Raw genomic sequence first — 24609 nt, 5'->3', positions numbered from 1 at the left:
TGAACAACAGGCAGTGTTTGTTCATGTATCACTATAAGCGTGCTTTTATAGGGTATTGCTCAAAACATTCCCTAATCAAAGGCAAGGTAAAACCGTAACAGATGTGAAGTTATGAGCATTCTGTTTCAACAAGGATGAGTTAAACATGAGTTAGTGCCCTTTATAATAGAAATAAGTTTTACAATGGGGATTCTAACAGAAGCTCAGAGAAACACAATGGGGAAATTAGATAATGATAAATTGAACCAACTGATATAAAAACGGTAGGCATGATGATAAAATATAAAGAATATTCATATAATTTGCAACACCTTATCTGAATGCCTTCTCATATTTGCATTGGAGTGGCAAAGATTTCAACAAATACAAATGAATGTTCCTACAAACACAACAGCAGAAAAAAAAAGTCTTGTCCCTACATATCCATGTTGTAGAATGTGGTTCCACCAAAATAAGGCCACTCATATTAGTCCCCATAGAAGGCTGAACAATTTGATACAAACTCCAACTATCTATGAATTAAGTACAGTTGCTGTGGCATCACTACATTGGGGGAAAACTACAGTTACAATAAAGGGGCTTCCCCTGTCCCATAAATGCTTCAAAGTGAAGATAACAAGGCAAATGCAAAAAGTTTAGATGATAAGGAGCTGCTTCTGAGATTGTTGCTCACTTTGGGGACTGCTTTTGCCCCCCATTTGAATAAAAATTCAACAAAGTCAAGTCCTCTAATTCTTAGATTTTTTTTTCATTCAAATCCCAGTTCCTTCTCAGATGCTCCACTACCCAACGTCCCCCAATGCTCCTTACATGATAAGAAAGATGTGTGGATAAAAGACAGAAAATGAAACAATCAAGTGTTTTTGTTTCAAATATTTCCCATTCTTTGAAAACCGCTAAAGGGACTTACTTATTTAGGAAAGAAGTAAACCAATTTTATGGAAGAGTCCGATATGTAATATAATTAACAACACAAATCACAATGAAAACTGCTGCGTAACTCAAGTTCTGGTCCGATCGCCTAGTGCAGACTATGTGAACTGGTGCAAAGAGTGGGCAATTCCTAGACACAAATGTGTGTTTCCTTTTCTGCGGATGAAAACATTATGCCAGAGCCACCTGACACAGGGGCTGCTGGAGGGCTGGGGAGAAAATGAGAGTTTCTATTTGGTAATTGGGACATGGAAATGGGGGGCAGGGATCCTGTGGAGATGGACCTCAGAGGAGGAAAAACCAACCAAAAGCAAAAAGGTCATACAAAAATCTTTGGCAGCCAGTGAACCTCAGCCTAGGATGTCATCACAAGGTATTTTATCTGCAATTCAGGCAAATGCAAATGCGCTTACTAGCATATATAAATTATATGCAGATGGTATAGGGTTGTCTAAAAATAGAATAAGGTAAACTCTTCTCACAAAGGTCAATCTTTTTTAAAATTCATGAAATGGCAGCTTGTAATGAGAAAGTGGAGATTCGGGAGATGATGGAAAAAATCACAAGTGGCCCAACACTCATCTCAATTCCTTTGAGCCATTTCAGTATTCTATAGGTAACAGAACTCGCCACAAATTCCCAAAACAGGACACAAAACCATTAACCCTCCTCAGGGGAGGATATTTCTGATGCCCAGAGGCTCTCCAGAGGTGCAATCTTTTCCTCCTACAGAGAACCTTTCTTTCACAGCCCACTCAGCACTCTCAGGGGTTGTCGTTTAGGTGTGAAACCATTAGAAGCATCCCTTAGCTTGGATCCAACCTCAAACAGTCTGTTTCTCCGTGTAGGGAAATGGGAAAACTACCGACCAGCCCTCTAAGAATTAGACTAAAACTTGATCTTATTATTTCATTATTATCACCCTTAAAATAATATTAACGACATCCATATCTGTGGCATATTTATGTAGTTTCCAAAACATTATGAGAATCTTGTATGCATTCAAATTTAATTAAAAAAAAACTATTTATATACTAGTAGAATTATTTGAGGACACTGAAACTCCAGATTTCCCATGCCAACCCCTGATCAAATCATAACTGAAGACGTCTTTTTTTTTAACTATAAAGCTTTCCCAGTCCTGTGTCTGAATTCAAGTGATGGTAACTGACCCCCTTGCTAGAGAAAGCTCTGACAAATAGCCTCTAGTCTCACTTGGGTGGCCTTCGTTCATTTCCACAGAATAGTACACCATGGTGAAGTCAGATCTGTATCATCATTTTCTGTAAAAAATGATCTTTGTGACTTGTTCAAACTCACATGTATACAAGGTGAAGGCAGTCTCTGTGGACCCATCCCCACCCTCTGGAGAAACAGGGACCCAGCTACCAGAACTTGGTAGAGCCAGGCTGTGCAGTGTGTACTGATCACAGTGGGGCACTGATCTGGTATTCCAGTTCTCCCAAGGTAGTAAATTTACTGAAGCACATGCTCAACACAGGGATTCATTTCTCATCTACTTGACCACAGCATAACATAGTTCTGAAGGTATACAGATGGCACGGGAACAAGGAGCTCAAATTCTGACTGCCACTGGGTGCCATCAAGCACTTCCCCTCTGTCTAGGTATTATGTGTAATGTGGGTGATCGTGAATGGTAATGAGACAACATGCAGATATGCTAATTTTATTAGCAGTTGCTTACATTGCATTCAAATACAATCCAATAACAACCAAATACAATCCAATAACAACCGGGTAGACTTACAGATGCTTTGGTTTGTTGGTTAAGTTAAACAGGGACATTGTGATGTTGATGTGGAAAGAGAGGATCTGATAAGAATGTTTCTCCAAGGCCACAGACAGAGCAAACAACAAGGCTGGGACAGGGTACCAGGCCTCATGTGAAAGCAGAGCATTTCCCCTGCATTACTTTGCCTTCTTTGGTGGCCTACTATGTGAGAATTAATCAAATATGTTCTGATCTAAAGGACATATCTCCTATCTGTTCACCTTTATTAAAGATTACAACTGAAATACACATCTACCACTGATACTAAACACATACACCTATCAAGTACACTGGTCCAATGGGCTTCTATTGTAATTAATTTAGTTGCTAAAATATAAAAATGCTGACATGTCTGTTAGCTTATAATAACAAAATTCTAACTTTAGTTCCTTAGCTTAGAAGGCATTTGATTCAAAGAGAAGGCAGCTGATATCTAAACAGCACCCTGATAATACTAAAATGGACAATCAGCCAGTTTGCAGTTTGATTATATTTTCAGCATGTTCTTCCGGTATCTGTACAGAGTGTGAGGTCCATAAAACAAGGGCTCTTCCCCCTCCCCCAATTTGCCTTCTTGTTCAGCATCTAACATGAGTGTCCAATCTGGCTGATCACGTTTGAGAAGTCTTGGATGCCTTGTCTAATGCTCTGCAATAACACAAACAATACCCCAGCACTGACTTCTCAAGGTCTCCCTGCTCTAAATTTTAAGTATGTCTAGGCATAAGGAAACAAGAGAAAATATAAAGGTCCGAGGTGGCGGTTGGAGGAGAAGATTAAAAGAGAAAGACAAATAAATACACCTGTCTGGAAACCCTGTTCAAATGCTTAATCCATTATTTAAAAAGGATACTTGATACTTATCTCTCTCCCTTACTGCAATTTCCATCTGCTTTAGAGGCTTCAGGAATCTGTGCGTTTGTTTTTTAAATAAGATATTTAAATTGACGCAACTATCAATTATTCACGTCAACAGTGCATTGGGTTAGCATAAATTATATCCAAATCCCATTTTAACCTATAGCATCAATCAGACCTTTTATCAAAACTGTTACTGAGGGCCCCTCGGGAGTGAGTCCCCAAACCCTCGAGGGGAACACGGCACACGCGAGAACAAAGGGACGTGCCGGCTGCACTGTCATGTTCACGAGCCCAGAAAAACGAACACAGTGCTTTACAAACATGGATATTTATACTTCCGGTGACAGGTATATGGGAATTCTAGGTTAGATAACCATTTTCTATACTTATTCCACTCTCATTAGAGAATAAACCACCATGTAGACAAATCCTATATATATACCCAAGAATTTTCTTTCTTAGAGGTGTCTAAACATGTTTTCATTTACCAAAGACACCAGGCTAAAGGACTAATATATCTGGCAGTCACGGGCCAGTCAGGAAACATGGGGCTCCTTTATTCTGAGCAACACAAGAAAAATTCATTCATGAGACCCATATAAAGATGGGGAAAGGGCTTGGGAAACCAACAGGGAATAGGGCAGTGTTCCAGAGTAAGTGACACCAGAACCCCTAGCTTTAAAGTGCCTTGGGGAGGAAGTGGTTATTGATACCCGCAAAGGGCAGCTCTTGGGAGGTCAGTCCTAGGGCCACCTGCCAGGAATTGTAATCTTTAGGGATGCAGGTAAGCCCCAGTGCCCCGGGGAAGGAGAGAACAGAAAATAAATAGCCCTTCTTCCCTCTTATGCATCCCACTGATCTCCTGCCTGAGCCTTCCATTGGCCAAACCCAACCAGAACCCAGGAGGCAAGGGAGCCCATTAATGCAGTCCTGAGAAGTCAGCCTTCTGGGGTACAGAGTAGAGTGAAAGGTTTAAAAAAAGGGAGTGCAACCACTATACGAGAAAACACCATTTAATAGGTCACTGCTTCGACTGGGACACATTTTGCTAATTCATCTAGATAAGCCAATTAAGGAAGACACTCATACTGCTGTATTGTAAGCAAGGCCAAACCTTTTTTGTCTCAAACTAAACTGGAAATCCTCTTCTCAGGATCTGGTCTTGCCTCTCTGTTCCCTAGCTTGGTAAATGTGATCGCATCTACAATAGGAAAGATTTTATGAAAGAAGTAACTCCACAGCAGCTGTGAAAACCCGGTGGAGGGCAGCCAGCTAGGACAAGGGAGGCTGAGAGCAGGCATCACAGGGGAACTGGCGTGAACTGCAGGGTGGAGGGAGGCGGGGGAGGGCAGAGGGGGGAGGAAATATGCAGGTGGCTGGTGGAAAGCTGAAGAGCTGTGGTACATCCAGGGAGCTCCTCAAGTCCTGGCAGACCGATACACGAAACAGGAGGAGGAGTGGACGACACTGAGCAGAGCAGACCTTACAATGAGGGAGGAGTGGGGTCCTGAAGGGGCTTGTATTTTTAACAATATCATCAAAACATTAAAGGCTTTTAACGTTCTTATTTTGGTTCAGAAATATCACTCAGCAGGATGGGGTGAGACTGGAGATAGGGAAGCCTTTTAGGAGATTTTTATAAGGACGCAGGTGAGAGAAGAGGGAGACTAGCAGAAGGCTAGTGTGGAGGGATGGATGGGGGCCATGTCCCCGGAGAGCTATTACAGAGGAGGACTTCGATGGTGAGCACTGTCAGGATGCGGTGATGGGGTTGGGGGCGGGGCGAGGCATGCGGAGGGGCAGGGAGAAGGATGGTGGGCTTCTGGTCTGAGAGGACTTTTCCTACCGTGCTGCAACTTTTTGTGAGGCCCCCAGCACCCAGATAGCATTCCCAGAACCTAAAAGATGCTCAAAAGTGTTAATTTATCTCAATGTATTGATTATATCATGAACCCATATAAAAGACGTGAATTTGCTAAAATAGTCACTACAGTTTCTTTCATGGACATCAAACCCATGGCTGTATATGAAGAGTCTCAGATATTTTTCACAGCTGTCTGTTTTATACGCATTCAGCACCTAGTCTGTGCACTTGTAGAGGTGTTACATAAATACATTTGATAACTGCTGATGTGGTAACTACTACATAGTATATTGTAGATGTTATTTTGAAAATATTTACAAAACAAATCAGCCTCTTATAATGGTCCTATTTTTTTTTCTGGTAGGTTTTGTCTGATCTACTTAGCTATAAGGTAATTTTAGCTTAACATATTTGGCTAAATCCTATGTATGAAGAAACAATGCTTCTATGTTAAGAAATATTAAGGTCATAGAGAGAAAAGTCATAGATCTAAAGTGTTTTACTCTTCCTCTCAGAGTGAATTAAAATATTTCCGTATAATGGGCAAACACTCATCTTGGAACACCTCCCCCAACAACAGCCCTCACCTGCAGGAATAAGCATGACAGGCCACACGCACTGCATTTTCTGCAACATGGCCAACACTCGTAAGACCAGAGATTCTGTGTGAAAGCAGACTAAAAACCACCCTTGCTAAGCCTTCCTATAAACAGAGATAAGAAACAAAATGAAAAATCCATTCCTTTGGGAAAATGAGTCTTTAACCTATGGGTTGGTTTATTTCTAAAGGGAATTAGATTCTGGGCCCATACATGACACACTCAAAATATGATGCTGTGGTCTCATCTCCTACTAAACGTGTCACTATGACTTTTAAGCAGAGGGAACATTTAACAAGAAGCAGCAACCTAGGGAAGGGACAATCTAATTCAGGCATCAATAATTCAGCTCTCAGCAATGGGAGTAGTGGTATGAAATGCCAGGAGGCTGTTCCATCTAGAGAGAGGCATTTTCTATCTGAAGCCTAGAACAACACAGTCCGCTTCATTCAGAAAGATAATATGAAAAGTGGTGAAGCTGAATTGGAGGACTAGTTGTATGGTCTCCCCTAATAATGCTGTGTCTTTCGTATCAGTTATTTAGGTCTGACACACAACCATTTGGGGACTTGGGAAAGTGACAAGAAAGGGATTTTTATAACTCTTGTACTTCAGAGGTGATTACCTTCACTCCAAAGCTTTGGCACTAGAAATGTAATCATGTAAGTCTAAGAGAAATGATTTGCATAAAGTTGTGATGGTACATTCTCTCTCAGTACTGGAAACACTTCAGGCATTCCAGCTTCTTACTAAGTCATCTCCCAATCAACCCATTAATCTTCCATCCAGGTACTAACCAGGCCTGACCCTGCTTAGCTTCCGAGATCAGATGAGATCGGGTGTGTTCAGGGTGGTATGGCCGTAGACCCAATCAACCATTAGTTAGTAGCCTCTTATTTAACCATTGCACTGCCCCAGCATTTAGCACAGCATCATCATTCACAAAGTGGGGTATAAATGAACATGCTGGATGAATGAACAAATGCTGCCACATATGAAATAATTTCAAATACACTCTGATGCCTACTGCTCACATAGTACAATGAGGAGGCACTTGCACAGCCAATGCCTCAACTTCCTTATTCTGATGGTGATTAGAAATTCTTCCCCTTTACTATTGTACATCAATTTCAAGGACTCATGCTCCACTGAGGGAGGTGGGAAAATGGAGTTAATGAAAAGCAGGTTTACTATAGACAATTATAGCTGGCAGCACGTAAAGAAGCAGAAAGAGCTAACAGAACCTTTAACCATGGTAAAAAAAAAAAAGACCTCCAAGTCAAACTTTAAATATTAAATGTTCATATACATAGTGTATTGATATAATTATAATTTAACCCCTTATTTATCAAGACCTGGATAGAGGAATAAACACAATTGTAATAACAGGTATAATTCTCTACCACCTATTATACAGTCAGCAGTGTGCTTGATGTTTTACATACTTTATTGCTACCCCTTAGAAGTATTATTATGCACATGTTAGAAATTTAAAAAGTACTAAAGCTCAGAGCAGTTAGGTCCAGAGACTATAAAGCTAACAAAGGAAAACCAAGGCAAGTTGACTCTTCTAAACTACAAATCCAATCTTATTCCCTGATGCCAAGTGACCTCTCTTCAAATAGAATTACCTGTCTATGGAGCCATGCTTAAACACAGGTCCACCAAACCTACCTATAGTTGTGGTATAATAAAGAAAGGATATCTTAACCCTAAATATCTGAATACATGCTTATGGTCGGCCAATAAATAAATCAGGCAGCACTATTGAGAAGAGGTAAAGGGACATCTGATGCCCCAGGTGACTACTCACTTTCACAAAACAGAGGTATACAGTGCTGGGGTTGCACTTCTGAAAATGCCATATTCCACTCTCAAGACTACAAACCTAAGCTCACATCTGGGACAATTCCTGTATCTCCCAATAATCAGACTCACACCATACTCAATGCACCATGGACAGTGATTAGAATGGGTCAAAACAGGACACACCAGAACATCCGGAGTGAGCAGACCACTGTGATACTACTTAACAAAGGTCTCGGGGAGTGGCCAAGTGTAAAAGGAATCCTCACAAAGGATATAGTTTTTCAAAGGCAGACTGTAAAAAGCCATCAAAGCCAATACTCAAAGAATTGTCTTTACATGTAGACTTTGTGGTTGGCAAAGTTAATCACAGGTCAGACCCCCCTGGGAGAACAGTCACCATCACCACTGAGGGCTTCAGTGTAGACACTCAGCACATGGAGACTCAGAGAACCAACGAGACAGCACAACGCATTTTCATTTTCTATCTGTGGGCCCTCCTGTTCCTCGACAACCTGTCCAAGGATACTTTGGATGTAAACATGATCTAGACCTTCCTATAGGTTTTCTGTTTCTCTTTTCTTTATATAAATGTTGATGGGATAAATTTAACTAATGGCCCTGGCCTGTGTGGTTCAGTTGGGTAGAGTGTCTTCCCTAAACTGAAAGGTCATGGGTTGTTTCCTGGTTAGGGCACATGGCTGGGTTATGGGTTCGGTCCCTGGTTGGGGCGCACTCGAGAAGCAACAGATGGAGGTTTCTCTCCCTCTTTCTCTCCCTCCCTTCCCTTCTAAAATCAATAAGTATGTACTCAAGTGAGGATAAAAATGTTTAGCTAATGGATATAGTACAGTCAATTCTGCTACATTGCTTGCCTTAAAAGCACATTTTTTGATTGATACACCTAAGCAATCAATCAACAATGGCTGATATATTAGAGAATAATTTGAACATAATGTGAAATTTGCACTGGTCTCTACACAATCTTGTCCCCCAAACTCCAGGCAAATGTAGAAAACACGTCCAGCTGTACTAAGCCCTGTACAAATACTACACAGGCACACCGCGCTTCACAGCAAACAGGAGCACAGCGGTCCTTACCGCCCACGTCCAGGCCACTACCTCCCATGTGACTTCAGGTCCTTCTCCATTTCACAGCAGCTTGCATGCTGCCAGGCTTCTGAAGGCCATCCTGGTGGAGTCCTTCCCTCTGCTTCACTGTCCCCCTTTCCTCCCCGTCTCCTTTGCAATCTTCCTCTCTATTCTCTGTTCTTCATAAAAATTTAAACCTTTATTTTTTTCCTATTATTCTTTAACTTTTGCACATAGAAGTGCAGGCACGTGAGGAGGAGTTGAGCTAACGGGCACACTCTTCCACAAACAAACTTCAGGTCTTTTTGCAGGTAGAGTGTTGCAGATATTGTAGTTTTATATGTTTCTTAATCACTTTGCATGGATAAAATTGAGATTGTTTTTAATCATTTGTGCGTGTGTTCCTGATGAAGTTTTTCAGTGTTGAGCTCCAACTCCATTTGCTTATTCCTCTGTGGTTTTAGACTTTGCAGAGTACAAGTATTTTTTAGAATGCATATGTCATGTTATAGTAGAATACACCATATATTGATATTTATTAGCAATGACTTTACTGAAGCTTCAGTTTCTTCTTCAGTGTTTCATGCTAACTTGCATGTTAGGCTAAATACATTAGAGCTCAGTGTCTCAAACTATAATCCTTTGTGTGAAATTCACCACAGCTTTAAACAGTGTAATCTAGACAGCAACGACCAGGTCCAAAAGCAAAGTACCCAGTTTAATTTAGTTCCCTTTCTCTTTAGAAAGCTCTAGAAAATTCCATCGCTACATCAATTTGCAGATTGATGCTTTCACCACTAAATCTGCTCTACAATATTTACTCAGTTGTTAATATTAATAATCAGCATATTTTCCACAGTAACTTTTTTCAGGCTCCCTGGTAGATGGTAAGAAGAAAAAAAAAAGGGAAAAAAATCCCATGTACAGTCACAATTATCTAGGTCATATAATTTTATCTAAACTTATTGACTCAATTAAATAATACTAGCTGAGAAATTTTTCCCTACGGAAAAAGTACAGGCAGGAAATAGTACATAACAAATGGGCACAACACCATTCTTTAAGACTTCTGCAATCTGGAACTAAAACATGCAAATAAAAATTCAAGTGATAATATCTAAATCACAGCATTATGGCTGAAGGAGCTTCACAGTAAAAGGAAAAAAGTTAATGGGATCTAGAGATTAGAAATATCCATAACCTTTAAAAAACTTATATCACTGTAAGCAAGAAATACTATTTTCATTTACTTTCTGGAGAATGTTAAGATATTCTACCTTACCAAATGGATGTGCATTTTCAATTGCTTTCACAAAAGCTACTGTACTAACTGTAAAGTGTAAATGTGGTTAAATGGGTTTCTATGGCTCTTGACTGTGGAGATAAGAAATGCGTTCTGCATGCAGCAAGCCTTATAAGTGTTTCAGGTATATTAGTGGAAAACACCATCACTACAGGGAAGAGGAGAGGAAAGAGACCTCAACTACAGTATTCAATCAAATCTGTTGAATGTAACAAAGAACTCTTGGTGGGGATACTTTGTTTGCCTCTCCCTTTAAGCGCCCCATCCCTAAATAAATGGGTGACAGGTCAATAACCACTGGAAAGGCAATGTTCCCTAGCTCTGCTCTCAAAATTGGGAAATGATGAGCCATTCTCTTGAGTGTTCTCTCTTTCCCTCTGCAACGATTCTAACTGTGTGGACCACTCCTTTTTATTACCCAGAAGCTTCAGTGGAAAGATGCCTGTTTATCTTGGAGCAAATTAGAGATCATTCGTTACTGAGTATTTCCAAGAAAAAAAAGGATTTTCTTCAGCAAAAGCAGAAAGCAAGGCTCCTTGCCAGCCACACGCCAGCCACCCTTCCCTTGGGCCTTACTTGTTCTCGTTGCTGGCATCGTAACGAGGCATGGGGTCCAAGTCATTCCCATTCACGTCACAACTGGCCAAAGCATCCTATAGCCACAGAGGAGAGCAAGAGAAAGAGACAGACGGTCATTAATTAGCCATTAACCTGAAAGCTCATGCATTCTTAAACACATTTCTGCAAAAGAGTAATTAGATTAAATAATACATTCCTGGTTCAGTGGTGTCAGGATGCCTTGTTCAGTAATAATCAGTGTTGCATTTTCTTCCCCCCTTCGGGTGAAGGAATACTCTCCACAGACCAAAGAAGTGCCCAGTCCATTCGTGCCAGCACTTTTTCTCTTAGACCTCGAACTGGCCTCTCATGCAATTGCTTCAAATATATCCCCAATTATCATCTTTTCTCCATGGACTTTCTATCTTTATTTCTTCAGTGTCAAATACCTTATATTTAAAACACTTTTTAAGATAAAAATCATTCACAAATAATCAGCAGGGCAATTAAAAGTCAATATTAGAAATTTATTATATCAGGTATCTTAGCATCTCTATTAGGCGACGTTTGTCTGGTTTCAAATGTTTTATCTACTATGAAAGAATCTACAATTCAGCGTTGTTGCTAATATCAATGGCCTTGTGCACCAATCAGAATAACAAACAAAATTTTATTCTCTGTCAGGGTTCAAAATGAGGCAAAAATATCTGAAAGCAAATGTATGTCACTATAGATAGAAGTAATTTAGGGCATTTTGAATTTTCTGATACTTTATGGTAATTCCTGATTTTAGTTTTAGTGAAAGTAAAGGTTATCTTTGTTTTCTATCTTTATCAAAGGCTCAGTTTCTGAAAAAAATTGATAGTACATACAGTCTGAAATGTTTGGGGGGATAAAGGAAAGTATGCAATTCCCATATAAAGGCAGTAAGTCCCTGCTTCCTGTACAGAGGGGGCATGCGGCCCTCCTACGTGGTCTGAGCGCACGAGGGAGTGTAGCTAGTGCACCTCACTAATTTTACTGATAAGGAAACAGAGGCCTAAACAGGCCTAGGTGACTTGGTCCGAGGCATTAAATGAACCACCCATGGGACCAAGACTGGAACCCAGGCCATCTGACACCCCTTCCATTGTGTTCTTCTCTCCTCTTCACGGCTCTGACATTAGAACTGAGAGGGTACCAGTATTACGAATTACACAAATTCTGGAATGTTCTTTCAAGGAAGGAAAAAAATGAAAAAAGTAACGAATGCAATCACAATTAGGTTAAAGCTATTTGTATTTTATCAAATTATCTTTGGATGCAGGGCGGGAGCAGGAATGGGCCACAGGAACTGCTCTGTGTATGACAAGAAGGACTTCTTTGCTAGGAGACAGGCAGCCACACTTGTGTGGTTATGGCCTGGGTTAACTCATTTTAATCTTCAGGCCTCACTTTCTACCCTATCCAATGAGGCAACCGAACTGAAGTTCTTTTTTAACCTTAAAATTCCATGCTGTGAAGAGACACACATTTATACGAGTGTGCTTAGGCACAGGGTAAGAGTGACCACTTTGAAGTTTTGTTCAAGTGACAACTAAATGAACTTCCAGTTCCTTCTCTCTCTCTTCTTTTTAAGCCTTAGGGAAAACCATTGAATTTTGGGGGAAATCATCTCACGTAAAAAACTTGTAAAGTTTTTTTGCTGAAGTTCTGAAATACAAAGGGCAATGAGGAAGAGTGGGTGATGCGGGGTGTGCTGTGTGAAGGAAGGTCCTCATGGTCGGAAACATGGGTGACTGTGGGAGACAGTGGCAGTTTCTGATGTGCCAAGAAGTGATTGGGAAGCACTGTATTTGCACAGATAAAATGGAGTGTTTTCAGGTTTGAATGACAAAAGGAAAATTAATTTAAGAGAAATGAGGTGTTGCTGAATGAGACTGAACAAGTAAGAAACATTGGAGAAAAGAGACAGCCATTTCTACCCAAGTGATTTTGTAAGAAGCATGAAAGTGCTTGAAGTTAAGATGGGTTTGTAGTGACATTAGTGTTTCTGGGTGGAAACAATGGGCAACAGGAAAGACAGAGGAGAGGTCAGGAGACATGGGTGTGAGTGGGATCCACCAGAAGTTTCTGTTAGGCCCTGACAGGAATCAGAGAGTTGTTATTTGCAGACAACAGGGAGTCACTGTAGGCTCATTAGTAACAAAAGAGATACTTTAGGGAGAACTCCAAGGTGTGAGAAAACATGAATTTGGAGCAGGCAGAGAATGGCACATTAGGAAATAATTACAGCACTTTTCATGCAAGTTAGGGAGGAGAAGCCAAGGGAGGGATCATTCTGGAGAGCAGAAGACAGGGGAGGGGCTACTGGCATATTCCCAAACAGTGAATGGCACTGTGGTAGAGGGGACCCAGAGGCCCCTGGAGCAAAGGATCACAGTGTTCGGGAACAGGTTATCCCCTTACCCCCAACACAGCCACTGGATATTAAGACCACAGTTCTCAATGAAAGTACTGAGTTTTGACACTTTGGGTTGTTCTGCTACCTTGGGTTCATCTTATGTTCTCTCTGAGTCCTGGAATTGTAATACCTTCTTAAGAAAAAGAATTCACAGATTCCTAAGGATCATTACTATCCTTTGAAAAAGGAGAGAGACCAACACAGATAATAACTTGAGAAAAGTTCCAAGTACATTTTTCTCCCTAAAAGAAACAGCACTGCCCAGCTATGTGGATGAGCTGGTGAGAAGAGCAGTTGGTGCTGGTAACAGGTGGTGTGGTGCTGGGGTTTCTGCTTCCTTATCACCTGTTGTCTGTTGTCAGAACACTAAAGGCACTCTGAAGCTGAAAGTGTTTATCTCATGCTTCCTGGATTCTAAGTGCATCTCTTACAGGACTGGAGCAACACACAGAGACTACTGGATCTGTTTGCTGCATTTGTCAGTAGTTTTCCCCCTTTCTGAAAATTCTACCATGAGTTCACTTGCTTCAAAGGAGGCAAGGCATTCTGACCACAGCAAACACTCACGTAGTTCTGCATCAGATCCGGATGGGTTCTCTCGATGCCATCGTCCAGGATGGTGACCACGATGTTCTTCCCTGTGTAGCCTCTCTTCCAGGCTCCTTCAATGTTCATGTCCGACTGGCAGGGATGCGTGTTGTCACTGCAGTGCTGAAGGGGGAAGAGGGGGCACTGGTCATTGCAGATTACTAAATAGTAAGGAGGAGGGAGAAATTACTACTTGTTAAGATAATGCATTAAAAACTAACAGCAATTTGGTGGACTGCCTGTTAGAGTAGAAGCATGGGTCTCTAGCACAATAACAGGGGAAGGCAGGAAGGATAGATGTGGGAAAAGCAAAAGCTTTTCTGCCATCTCTGTCTTGTTCTAATACCATTGATCCTTTGGAAACACATAATAAGATAAAGTATATTTCGACAGCAGAATAATGGATGCACATTTTATTGTTAGCAGGTATTAATGGCACACAAAAAGTCATCGTAGCTTTTCATTTACAAATCCACATGAGGTCACTGAAGTACATACACTTTATCATTCCAGCCACCTACAAGCTGACCCAGCTACAAACGAGGACCTACTCAGGCAGCATTTGCACAGTGTCAGCCAGAGATGTGCTGTTGTGAGAAACCCATGAACAACAACAACAAAAAGATTTTTTCAATCTTCTGTCAATAAATTAACAATGGCTATTGTATCAGAGCTTGTAGTAGGAAATACTCATTCAGCACTATTTTGAGAAGGGAGAGAAGAGTAGTACGTAGTTTGGAATGGTGACACACACAGGAAAACATGTGAGGGGGAGGGGCGGGTTGTAGAAACATGGAACCTTAGCTCATCATGTGTTGTAACTGCATTCCGCAATATCAAGAAATGAATTGATCAGCAGCAATTCTGGATGTAATTTACTAGCATTCATCAACCCACACAATTATTACTTCTAAGTCCATCCCTTCGAAATATTCCTCTGAGCAGTGTTGATTTTCAGCTTAAGACTCAGTAGAGAAACAAAGGGAAAGATGTACTGCAGCATAATGCCATAGCGACATGAGCCACCCCAGGTCTTTCACCATTCACTATTCTCTTCCTGCTCTGTGACAGCTCAGTACATCAGGACACAAGCTTTGCATGTGCTAAGCATAATGGAGACCTGACTGCCAATGATTCATCCAACACACACTTTATTGAGCACCTACTACATGCTGGCACTGGCAGGGAACAAGGCAGACAAGGTCCCCGTCCTAAAGATACCTCTAAAAGGGTGACAGAGATAATAAACAAACAAAACCATTCAGAGCACTCCTCGTGCCTTACAGGAATTAAGCAAGGTAACAGAATGGTGAATGCCGAGGGGTCTGACTAGGCCACCTTAGGTGCGACTGTCAAAAAATGACTCCAGTCTCTGAAAAAGTGGAATGTAAGCTGAGACATGACTGATGGGAAAGAGCTGGTCTGCCCAAGGGCCTAGAAACCAGTGCCTTGGTAGAGGACATAACAAATGCAATGGCCAAAAGGTAGGAAACAACTTGGCACACTGAAGAAACAGAAAGGTGGGGTATTGCTGAAACTTAGTGAACGAGGGGGAGAATGACATGCAAGGTAGCAAATCAGAACACAAAGCGAGATTCGACCATCCAGGGATTTGTAGCCATGACTTGGCTTTCATCTGTAGTACAACCTAAACGGAAGCTCATCTCTTTCCAAACTTCATCACTCAAAATCAAATGTTAACTAGCAACAGATACCTCTAACCCTCCTCAGCAAAAATTTATTAGTGTGTTCTCCAAATGAGACTGCCTTTTGTTGGATATTATAAACACACTTGACTAGGATTCATTCTAACAAAACGTGAACCCATTTTTCACCACAGATAATATCTAGAAAATAGGGGATTATAAGTTTGGTGAGTATTTGCATCTTTTTCTCACCTTCTTGACTTCTGACACTTGAGGCCCTGCAGACATACACACACACACTATTACTGCACTGACCCAAATTCCACTCTTCCCATCATTCCCAGGTTTTGGTAGCTCAGAACCTACCCCCTCCCATAAAGCTGCTTCATGTTCTTCAGCATGTTCATGTTTCATCCCATTCTTGAACCTAGGGGCAGACACACATACATACGCCCTCTGTTCTACACATATAACCCCTACTCACTGAAGTCTACTGAACTTCTTGCGTGTGAATTGTCTTGATTGTAAGCCCTCAGAAGACTATGCATTAAACCAAGTGTAACTAGGATTTCAGTAAATATTGGCTGGTTGATTGCATGCTGGAAATGTGGGCATATCCCCAACTTTATTTCCAAATTCACAACTGTCACTGCGCTTGGTGCTCTGACCTCATCAGAGATTGCTAGCCAGCTAACACTGGGTTAATAGAGATGATCATGAAAGTAATAGCATACATTTCCAAAATGCCTGTGTTTTTCAGAAGTATCACTCTAGCTGAGATAGAATTTGGGCCTCTCCTCACCAAATGCTTTTAACACAAAGCAATCTTGACAGGTTCCCATTTCATTTTTTTCTTTTTCCAAACCTGCTCTGGCCACCTGTGGTATCGTTTCTGATGTGCAGTAATGTTAATGTGGCCTCAAGAGGTGGGCCAGAGGAAGGAAATGCACAGGAAATGGGTAACCCACAAATGGGACAATCGTCCTGGAGTGAAGGGGTGCTGCCTGAAATTGTAATTATGAAAACTGAAGAAAACCAGCCGTCTATGGAAAACACATGTGTTAAAAGTAGAGCAATTAGGTTTCTTTCTTCCAAGTCTGCTTCTGGTGAATCTGACTTTACCATTAAATATTTATGTCCTATCCTTTTTTTCCTTCTTTTCATCCACCAACATGGTATTGGTAGAAGGGGAAGGAGGGGAGATATCCAGTCGATACTTTCACATGGATAATCAATTATGGTGAGTAGCCCAAAGGTCAAAGAAGAAAAAAATACTTAGAGCCTGAGGTGTTTCTTGTGAAAGATTAATAAGGTCAGAGGACCCTCAAATCAGAACCCTAAGTCCTGAATATGAACTGTAGATTTTATACATATTTCAAGTGGTCTGGGATTCCAAATTTGTTTTTAATATAGTTGTTTCATATGCCCAAGTATCTAAAGAGGAAGGACTATGCAAAATATTGATGTCAGTCAACACGAACCAAAGAGAGGAATGAAATAATCATTTCCTCAACTGTCTGACTGAAACGATCTTTAAACTGGGCTATATTCACTTGACAAGAATCTGTATAATAGCATCACCCAGAGGCAAAAGAAACACAAACACAGTCATTGTTGAGAAGATCTCCACCACATCTGGGGCTACAGACTAGTTTCCAGAATTGTGTTACCACGTACATAGTCCATAGACTGGTGTGGGGCTAGTCAGAAATGTGCAGCATCATTGAAGCTGATGAAAAATACATATGCACACAGTATATGCAAGGTAAATAATGTACTGTGTCTCAATGATGGTATGTGCACAGATGACTACTGAGAAGCAACACAAAATGGAAAATGTCTGTAGAAAGAATGGATCCCACTTAGATCTCCCACGTTCTTGACCATAAAAGCCTGTATTCTTTTTAGGAATGAAGTTTTAGAGAAACTGTTCTGTGAGTTCTAGAAAGGGCCTTTTCCAAACCAGGGTTGAGTTACTCTGCTTATAAACCACACTGGGTGTGTTCGCCTCTCTTGCATCTCCACCAACAACATATCACAGTGTTGCCTCAATGAAGGAACAGTTTATACCCCAAATAAACACCTTCGTTATATTTTCACTGTCCTTTTCTTCCACCCTGGAGGGGGCAGCTTCAATGTCATTCTTTTTAAACTTCTCCAAGTTCTGAACAATTTATACACTGCCAATAGCCTGCCTGTACACTGAAAACATCTGTTGTTCATTGTTATTCATACAGTGGCTCATAAGCCTGCATCACTGACTATATAATGTTCATAAGAAAGCAGAATTAAATACATAAAGAATCTGTTTTATAGACAGATTCAGAAACAAGCCAGCCAACTTAGTAGAGTGTATAAATGCTTGAAATTCTTTATAAAATTTGGAGTCCAAGAGTTCTAAGAAATTGCAAAAAATAAAACTGATATTCCCTTAAGTGAAAATATAATTGACATCTACTAGATCCTTCCCATGGCCAAGCACTGTACTAATTGCTTCATGTAGATGAGCTTTATAACCATTTGACAGAGGTACTTTTGCCATCTTTTTTTTATCTCCTTTTAAGAGATAAAGAAAATAAGTTTGTTTTTTCTTTTGGTGGTTTTGTTTGTTCATTTGGTGCTTTCTGCAGGTGGTGGACACAGGACAGAGAGTATACAAATGTCTATTATAAAGTTGTGTGCCTGACAGTTACATAATGTTGTTAATCAATGGTGCCCTGACTAATATGGGTGGGAGGGGGTTTGCAGGGCAGCAGGGAATAAAGGGGGGGAAATGGGACAACAGTAATAGCATAATCAATAAAATATATTTAAAATTTTTTTTTAAAAAGATAAGACTTAATCAGGCTAGGGAAACTTTCAGAATTCAAACAGCTGGTCAACAATTGAACAACAGACCACAGAGCTACAAAAACTCATCTATGAAAAGTTGAAGCAGAAAAGGCTTACAGGAGGGCAAAACACACGCAAATTCAAATGAGGAGTAGATAAGGAGCAGACATTGGACAATACAGTGTCAGTAAAAAAAACTCAACCAGACACATCTGTGGCTTGTGCATCCAGGTGACCAAGTAAAATACTCTTGGATGAGGCTTTGGAGGCCTAATTTTTCCTCATTCCATTTATTGCAACTCAACTTTTAGAAAATCACCAAATTTCTATGTGAATAGTTTCAGTGCCAGGGCATTCACATCTTTACTAAAGAGCCAACGATGTGTTGGTAAACTAGTTCTTCAAAGACAGAAAAAGTCCCTTATTTATAGTGTTTGCTCATTTTCATGGTGTAAATACTCACATCATGGCCAATTTTAAACAACCACGCTCACAAAATTCTTGACTGTGTAACAATAAGCTTTCATGAGCTGTTAGAAGGCAGATCCAGCATACCACGGGGAACAGCTCACTCCATTGTTAGTCTTGCTCCATTTCTGATGAAGTCATTCCTTCCAATGGGTCTGACATCTGCTCCTCAGTACTTGGGAACTTCTGGGAAGTATCTGGGCTTAGTTCTCCCCTTCACAGTTTCAGACAATAGTTTCACTTCCTCTTGCTTTTATTTGGAGATCTCTCTTTAACTTTTCTAAGGGCCTAAAGAAATTGGACTTAGAGCTTTTGTGGGACCATAAGCTGCAGAGCACTCCATAGAATGCAAAAGTAGATTCTGTGACTCTAAAACTAAAGATGGTTTCACGGATTTTTGAAAATCCAATTAAGGTAGGGAAGTTCTAAGACATTCACTATTATCGTTATAGGATAATTTGATGGACTTCTTACCCTTTGTTATCATCACACATGCAAAAACTAAGACACCCATGGCCAAAATAGACCCAATGTCCAATTACTCAAGGATATTATTCAATTTGTGGGTTTTCTAGAAATCCCAAGATAGCCCAGTATGTTTCAAGAACACCAAATTATCAGCATTAGCAGCAAAGTACACCAGCTAGGAGAATTGGGCAGAGAGATGTTTAAATCCCACCTCGGCTATTTTCCAGCTGTATGACTTCATCAAATTACCTAAATTCTTAAAGCCTGATCTGTATAGTTTGAATGCAGAAACTTGCCATAAAGATTAAAGAAGGTAAAGTACATAAGAAATGACTGCTGTTATTGTGGTCATATTGTTGTTGATTACAGTACATTCATGGTGGCACATGTCCCTAATAGTTTATAGAAGATGAGCCTGGTGTAAAAAAAAAGGTGAGATGATTACTACTCACCTTTCTATATTGTCTGGCAAATGTGAAGGGGCAATTGATTGTTTGTAAAAGTAGCTGAGATGACATGAATGTTTTATATCTGAGGCTGGGGATGGGCTGTGGGAGGAGGGAATAGTATCCAACTATTTTCTGGTACATTGGTTAAATGGCATCCTATAAATCATCATGCTTTACTCCACACATTTACACCTAGCGTTCTGACTCTGCTAGAACCATGGTTCACATCTATGATAATTTTGACAGAGGACAATTTCTCAGTTACAAATGTTTAAGGATGTCCCAGGTAATACCAAAGAAACATCAGAAAATAGCAGATGTCAGGAAATGACAGGCTGTGGTATACAAAATATGCCTATATAGAATAAAGTAGGACTAAATCCATTTCCTAATATTCTACTGAAAACTGAGGGTCAAGAAATTGAGGCAGTATAGTCAAAGGCAATCAAAGAACCAAAGGTAGTCTTTTCAATAAGTGATGTTGTAACAAACAGAATGTCCACATGTGAGAGAAAGACAGACAGGGGAGAGAGGGAGAGGAGGAGAGGGGAGAGGGGGACAGGGGAGAGGGGGAGAGGAAAAAAAGGAGGGAGGGAGGGAGGGAAAGGAAAGAAAAGAAAAAAAGGAAGAAAGAAAGAAATCAAGACACAGACCTCACTCTCTTCACAAACTTTAATTAAAAAATGGATTATAGACCCAAATGTAATTGCAAAACTAAAACTCTTGAAAGATAACATAGGGTAAAACCTAGATGACCCTGGATATGGTGATGACTTTTTAGATACAATACTGAACACATACTCGATGAAAGAAATAACTGAAAAGCTGGACTCCATTAAAATTAAAAACTTGTGCTCCATGAAAGATAGTGTCAAGAGAATAAGAAAACAAGACACGAACTGGGAGAAAAATATTTGCAAAAGATACATCTGATAAAAGACCATTATCTAAAATATACAAAGAACTCTTAATAAACTCACTAAGAAAACAAACAACCTGATTAAAAAACTGGTCAAAGGCCTCAACAGATTACTCACCAAAGAAGATATACAGAGAGTAAACAAGTATAAGAAAAGATGCTCCACATCACACTTCATCAGGAAAATGCAAATTCAAACAACAAAGAGATACAACTACACACCCATGAGAATGGCCAAAATCCAGAACAGGACAGCAGCAAATGCTGACAAGGATAAGTGCAACAGAGACCCTCACTCATTGCTGCCGGGAATGCAGAATGGTACAGCCACTTTGAAAGACAGTTTGGCCATTTCTTACAAAACATACTCTTATCATACAATCCAGCAACAGCACTCCCTAACATTCAACCAAATGAGTTGAAAACTTATGCCCACACAAAAACCAGCACATGGATATTTATAGCTGCTTTATTCATAATTGCCCAAAGTTGGAAGCAATCAAGATGTCTTTCAGTAGGTGATTGCATCTGTGGTGGTGCATTCAGACAATGGAGTATCGTTCAGCACTAAAAAGAAATGAGCTATCAAGCCATGAAAAGACATAAAAGAAACTTAAATGCATATGACTAAGTGAAAGAAGCCAATCTCAAAAGGCTAAATACGGTATGATTCAAACTACATGACGTTCTGGAAAAGTCAAAACTATGAAGACAGTAAGAAGTCCAGTGGTTCCTAGGGACTGGGAATGGGTGAGGGGGCATGGATAGGCTGAGCACAGATGATTTTAGGGCAGAGAAAACATTCTGTATAATACTGTAATGATAGATACATGTAATTACACACTTGTCTAAATCTGTATAAATGTACAACACCAAGAATGAACCAAAAGTTATGCTATGGACTTTGGGTGTATGAATGTCAATATAGGTTTATCACCTGTAATAATCACACCACTCTGGTGAGAGAGCTAATAATGGGGGTGTCCATGCATGGATGAGGGCTGAAGGTAGATGAGGAATCTCTGTACCTTCCTCTCAATTTTGCTGTGGAGATAAAATTGCTCTAAAAATAAGTTAAAAAAAAACTGAGGCAAAGCAGCCAAAAACTAGATGCTCAATGGATTTAGTTAAGTAAACAACATTCCTCTTATTTGTAAAGTGTGTGACCCTCTTTGAATCTTTCCAAACAGCCACACTTTGAACTAGAGACTTTCAGTCCTAAAAATACTTAATAAAGTAAAAATCAATAAGCCAAAAAAAAATCTTGCCTCCTTTAAAGAATTTCTACATGTCTCATCTTAGTGCTTAGAGAGCTGGTTTCAACTGCCTTACCTGCCTTTGCTGCTAAAGGTTAACCAGGGTCTCTGAAACTTACGGGGCATTCGCAGCTTGGGACACTGTGACTAAGCTTTGCCTGTGCAGCCACTGTGCCTTCCAGGGCTCGCACCATCCTCAAATACCCCAGGGTCCAAACACTGAGTCGGGTTTTTGAAATCCAGGTCTGAAACCACCATGTTCCTTCAATTTTGACAGCATCCTGAGGTTCAAGCTGCTGACTTTGATTCCCTACATTTAACCTTTCTAACCCAACATATGCTTCCAATCTGTCCCTCTCATTCAAAAAAATGTTTTTATCAAGTAGTTACTACATTCTGGTCACTACCCTGGCTGTGACATTCCTTCTATGCTCAAGCCCTTAAAGTCTAGCCTGTGTGACAAGCAAGGATTTTACAAAAACACATGGTAAGTATTAGAGCAGGAGTTCTCAGGGTCCTATGGGAACATGGAAGCTTGTCAGGGGAATGCACAGGAAGGCTGGCGGCACTTCTAGAGAAAATGACATTCAAATTTAGCCCCCAAATACGAACTGACTAGACAAAAGGCAAACAGGAGATAAAGTGGATGTGTTTGATTTTGGTAAGGATATGGAATAATTAAAGAGAGACAGGAGTATCAAAGGAACCAAAAGAAACTCAGTGTAGCTGTTTGATACAACATGAGAGAGATGGTGGGAGGTGAGGAAAATGGAGATGAAATTAGAGATGTAACCACGGGCAAGACTATAAATGTTCTTACAAGCCTCTTTTTTTTTTAAGTTTGAGCTTCATCATAATTCATTGTAAAACTGTTCAAGGGTTTTAAGATAGTGACTGACATGGTTTTGGTGTCTAAAGTCCACCTCCAACTTTAATTCCAAAGGAAAAACATCCTCAGCCAAGATGGAGATGTAGGTAGATACACTGTGCCTCCTCACACAACCAAAATAAGGACAACAACAATTTAGAAGCAAAAAACAACCAGTACCAACAGAAAATCGTACTGTATGGAAGACAGACAACCAAGGAGTTAAAGAAGAAACATTCATCCAGACCGGTAGGAGGGGTGGAGTCGGACAGCAGGGAGAGAGGGGGCTCTTCACAAGGCAGTGGCTGGCAGACCCAGTGAGGCAGCAGATTGTGGACTTCACGGCAGGCAAGGCGACTGGCTGACGGGGTGGTTCCCACATTCACATGCAGACAAACGAGGCAAAACTGGGGAGTGAGACAGGCCACACAACCCAAGGTCCCAGCTCAGGGAGATAAAGCCTCAAAACACCGATTAAAAAAACACCTGTGGGGGTTGAGGTGCTGAGAGAGATTCCCAGCCTCGCAGGAGAGTTCATTGGAGAGACCAACAGGGTCCTAGAATGTACACAAACCCACCCACACTGGAATCAGCACCAGAAGAGCCCAATTTGCTTGGGGGAAGCAGGGGAAGTGACTGAAATGTGACAGAGAACAGAGCAAGTGCCATCGTTCCCTCTTGGACCCCACCCCCACAGACAGGTCACAACCCAGTGACTCGGTTGTCCTGCCATGATGAACACCTAAGGCTCTGCCCCTCACTATGTAACAGGCACATCAAGACAAAAAAAGTTGGCCCAAATGGAAGAACAGATGAAAGCTCCAGAGAAAATACAACTAAGCAATGAAGAGGTAGCCAACCTATCAGATGCACAGTTCAAAACACTGGTAATCAGGATGCTCACAGAATTGGTTGAATTTGGTCACAAATTAGATGAAAAAATGAAGGCTATGCTAAGTGAAATAAAGGAAAATGCATAGAGAACCAATAGTGATGGGAAGGAAAATGGGACTCAAATCAAAGGTGTGGACCAGAAAAAAGAAAGAAACATCCAATCAGAAAAGAATGAAGAAACAAGAATTCAAAAAAATGAGGAGAGGCTTAGGAACCTCCAGGACATCTTTAAATGTTCCAACATCCGAATTATAGGGGTACCAGAAGGAGAAGAGGAACAGCAACAAGTGGAAAAGTTATTTGAACAAATAATAAAGGAGAACTTCTCCAAGCTAGCAAAGGAAATAGACTTCCAGGAAGTCCAGAAAGCTCAAAGAGTCCCAAAGAAGTTGAACCCAAGGAGGAACACACCAAGGCGCATCATAATTACATCAGCCAAGATAAAAATGAAGAGAATCCTAGAAGCAGCAAGAGATAAGGAGATAGTAACCTACAAAGGAGTTCCCATAAGACTGTCAGCTGATTTCTCAAAAGAGACCTTATAGGCAAGAAGGGGCTGGAAAGAAGTATTCTAAGTCACAAAAGACAAGGACCTACATCCAAGATTGCTCTACCCAGCAAAGTTTTCATTTAGAATGGAAGGGCAGATAAAGTGCTTCTCAGATAAGGTCAAGTTCAAGGAGTTCATCATCACCAAGCCCTTATTATATGAAATGTTAAAGAGATTTATCTAAGAAAAAGAAGATAAAAAATATGAACAGTAAAATGACAGCAAACTCACAGTTATTAACAACCACACCTAAAACAAAAACAAAAACTAAGTGCAACAACTAGAACAGGAACAGAACCACAGAATGGAGATCATGTGGAGGGTTACCAACAGGGGAGTGGGAGGGGGAGAGGGAGAAAAGGTACAGAGAATAAGTAGCATAGATGGTAGACAGAAATTAAACAGGGGGAAGGAAAGAAT

At 40.6% G+C, this 24609-nt stretch overlaps 1 protein-coding gene across 4 annotated transcripts in view; it reads right to left on the bottom strand.

Annotated features, from left to right (window-relative positions):
• The window catches only part of PCSK5 (proprotein convertase subtilisin/kexin type 5), a 419139-nt gene that overhangs the window by 283829 nt on the left and 110701 nt on the right, over window positions 1-24609 (bottom strand). For all 4 annotated transcript variants that reach the window (XM_045840308.1, XM_045840309.1, XM_045840310.1 and 1 more), the window contains exons 4-5: window positions 13819-13962; window positions 10827-10903 (exon numbers count right to left, since the gene is read on the bottom strand). In XM_045840308.1, the coding sequence (XP_045696264.1) occupies window positions 10827-10903; window positions 13819-13962 (221 nt within the window). The remainder of the gene's footprint in view (window positions 1-10826; window positions 10904-13818; window positions 13963-24609) is intronic.

This window comes from Phyllostomus hastatus, unplaced genomic scaffold (genome assembly GCF_019186645.2).
Source record: "Phyllostomus hastatus isolate PE091 unplaced genomic scaffold, TTU_PhHast_1.1 phas_contig_34, whole genome shotgun sequence".
NCBI classification, from domain to species: domain Eukaryota; kingdom Metazoa; phylum Chordata; class Mammalia; order Chiroptera; family Phyllostomidae; genus Phyllostomus; species Phyllostomus hastatus.
This window is presented reverse-complemented; position numbering and strand designations above follow the sequence as displayed.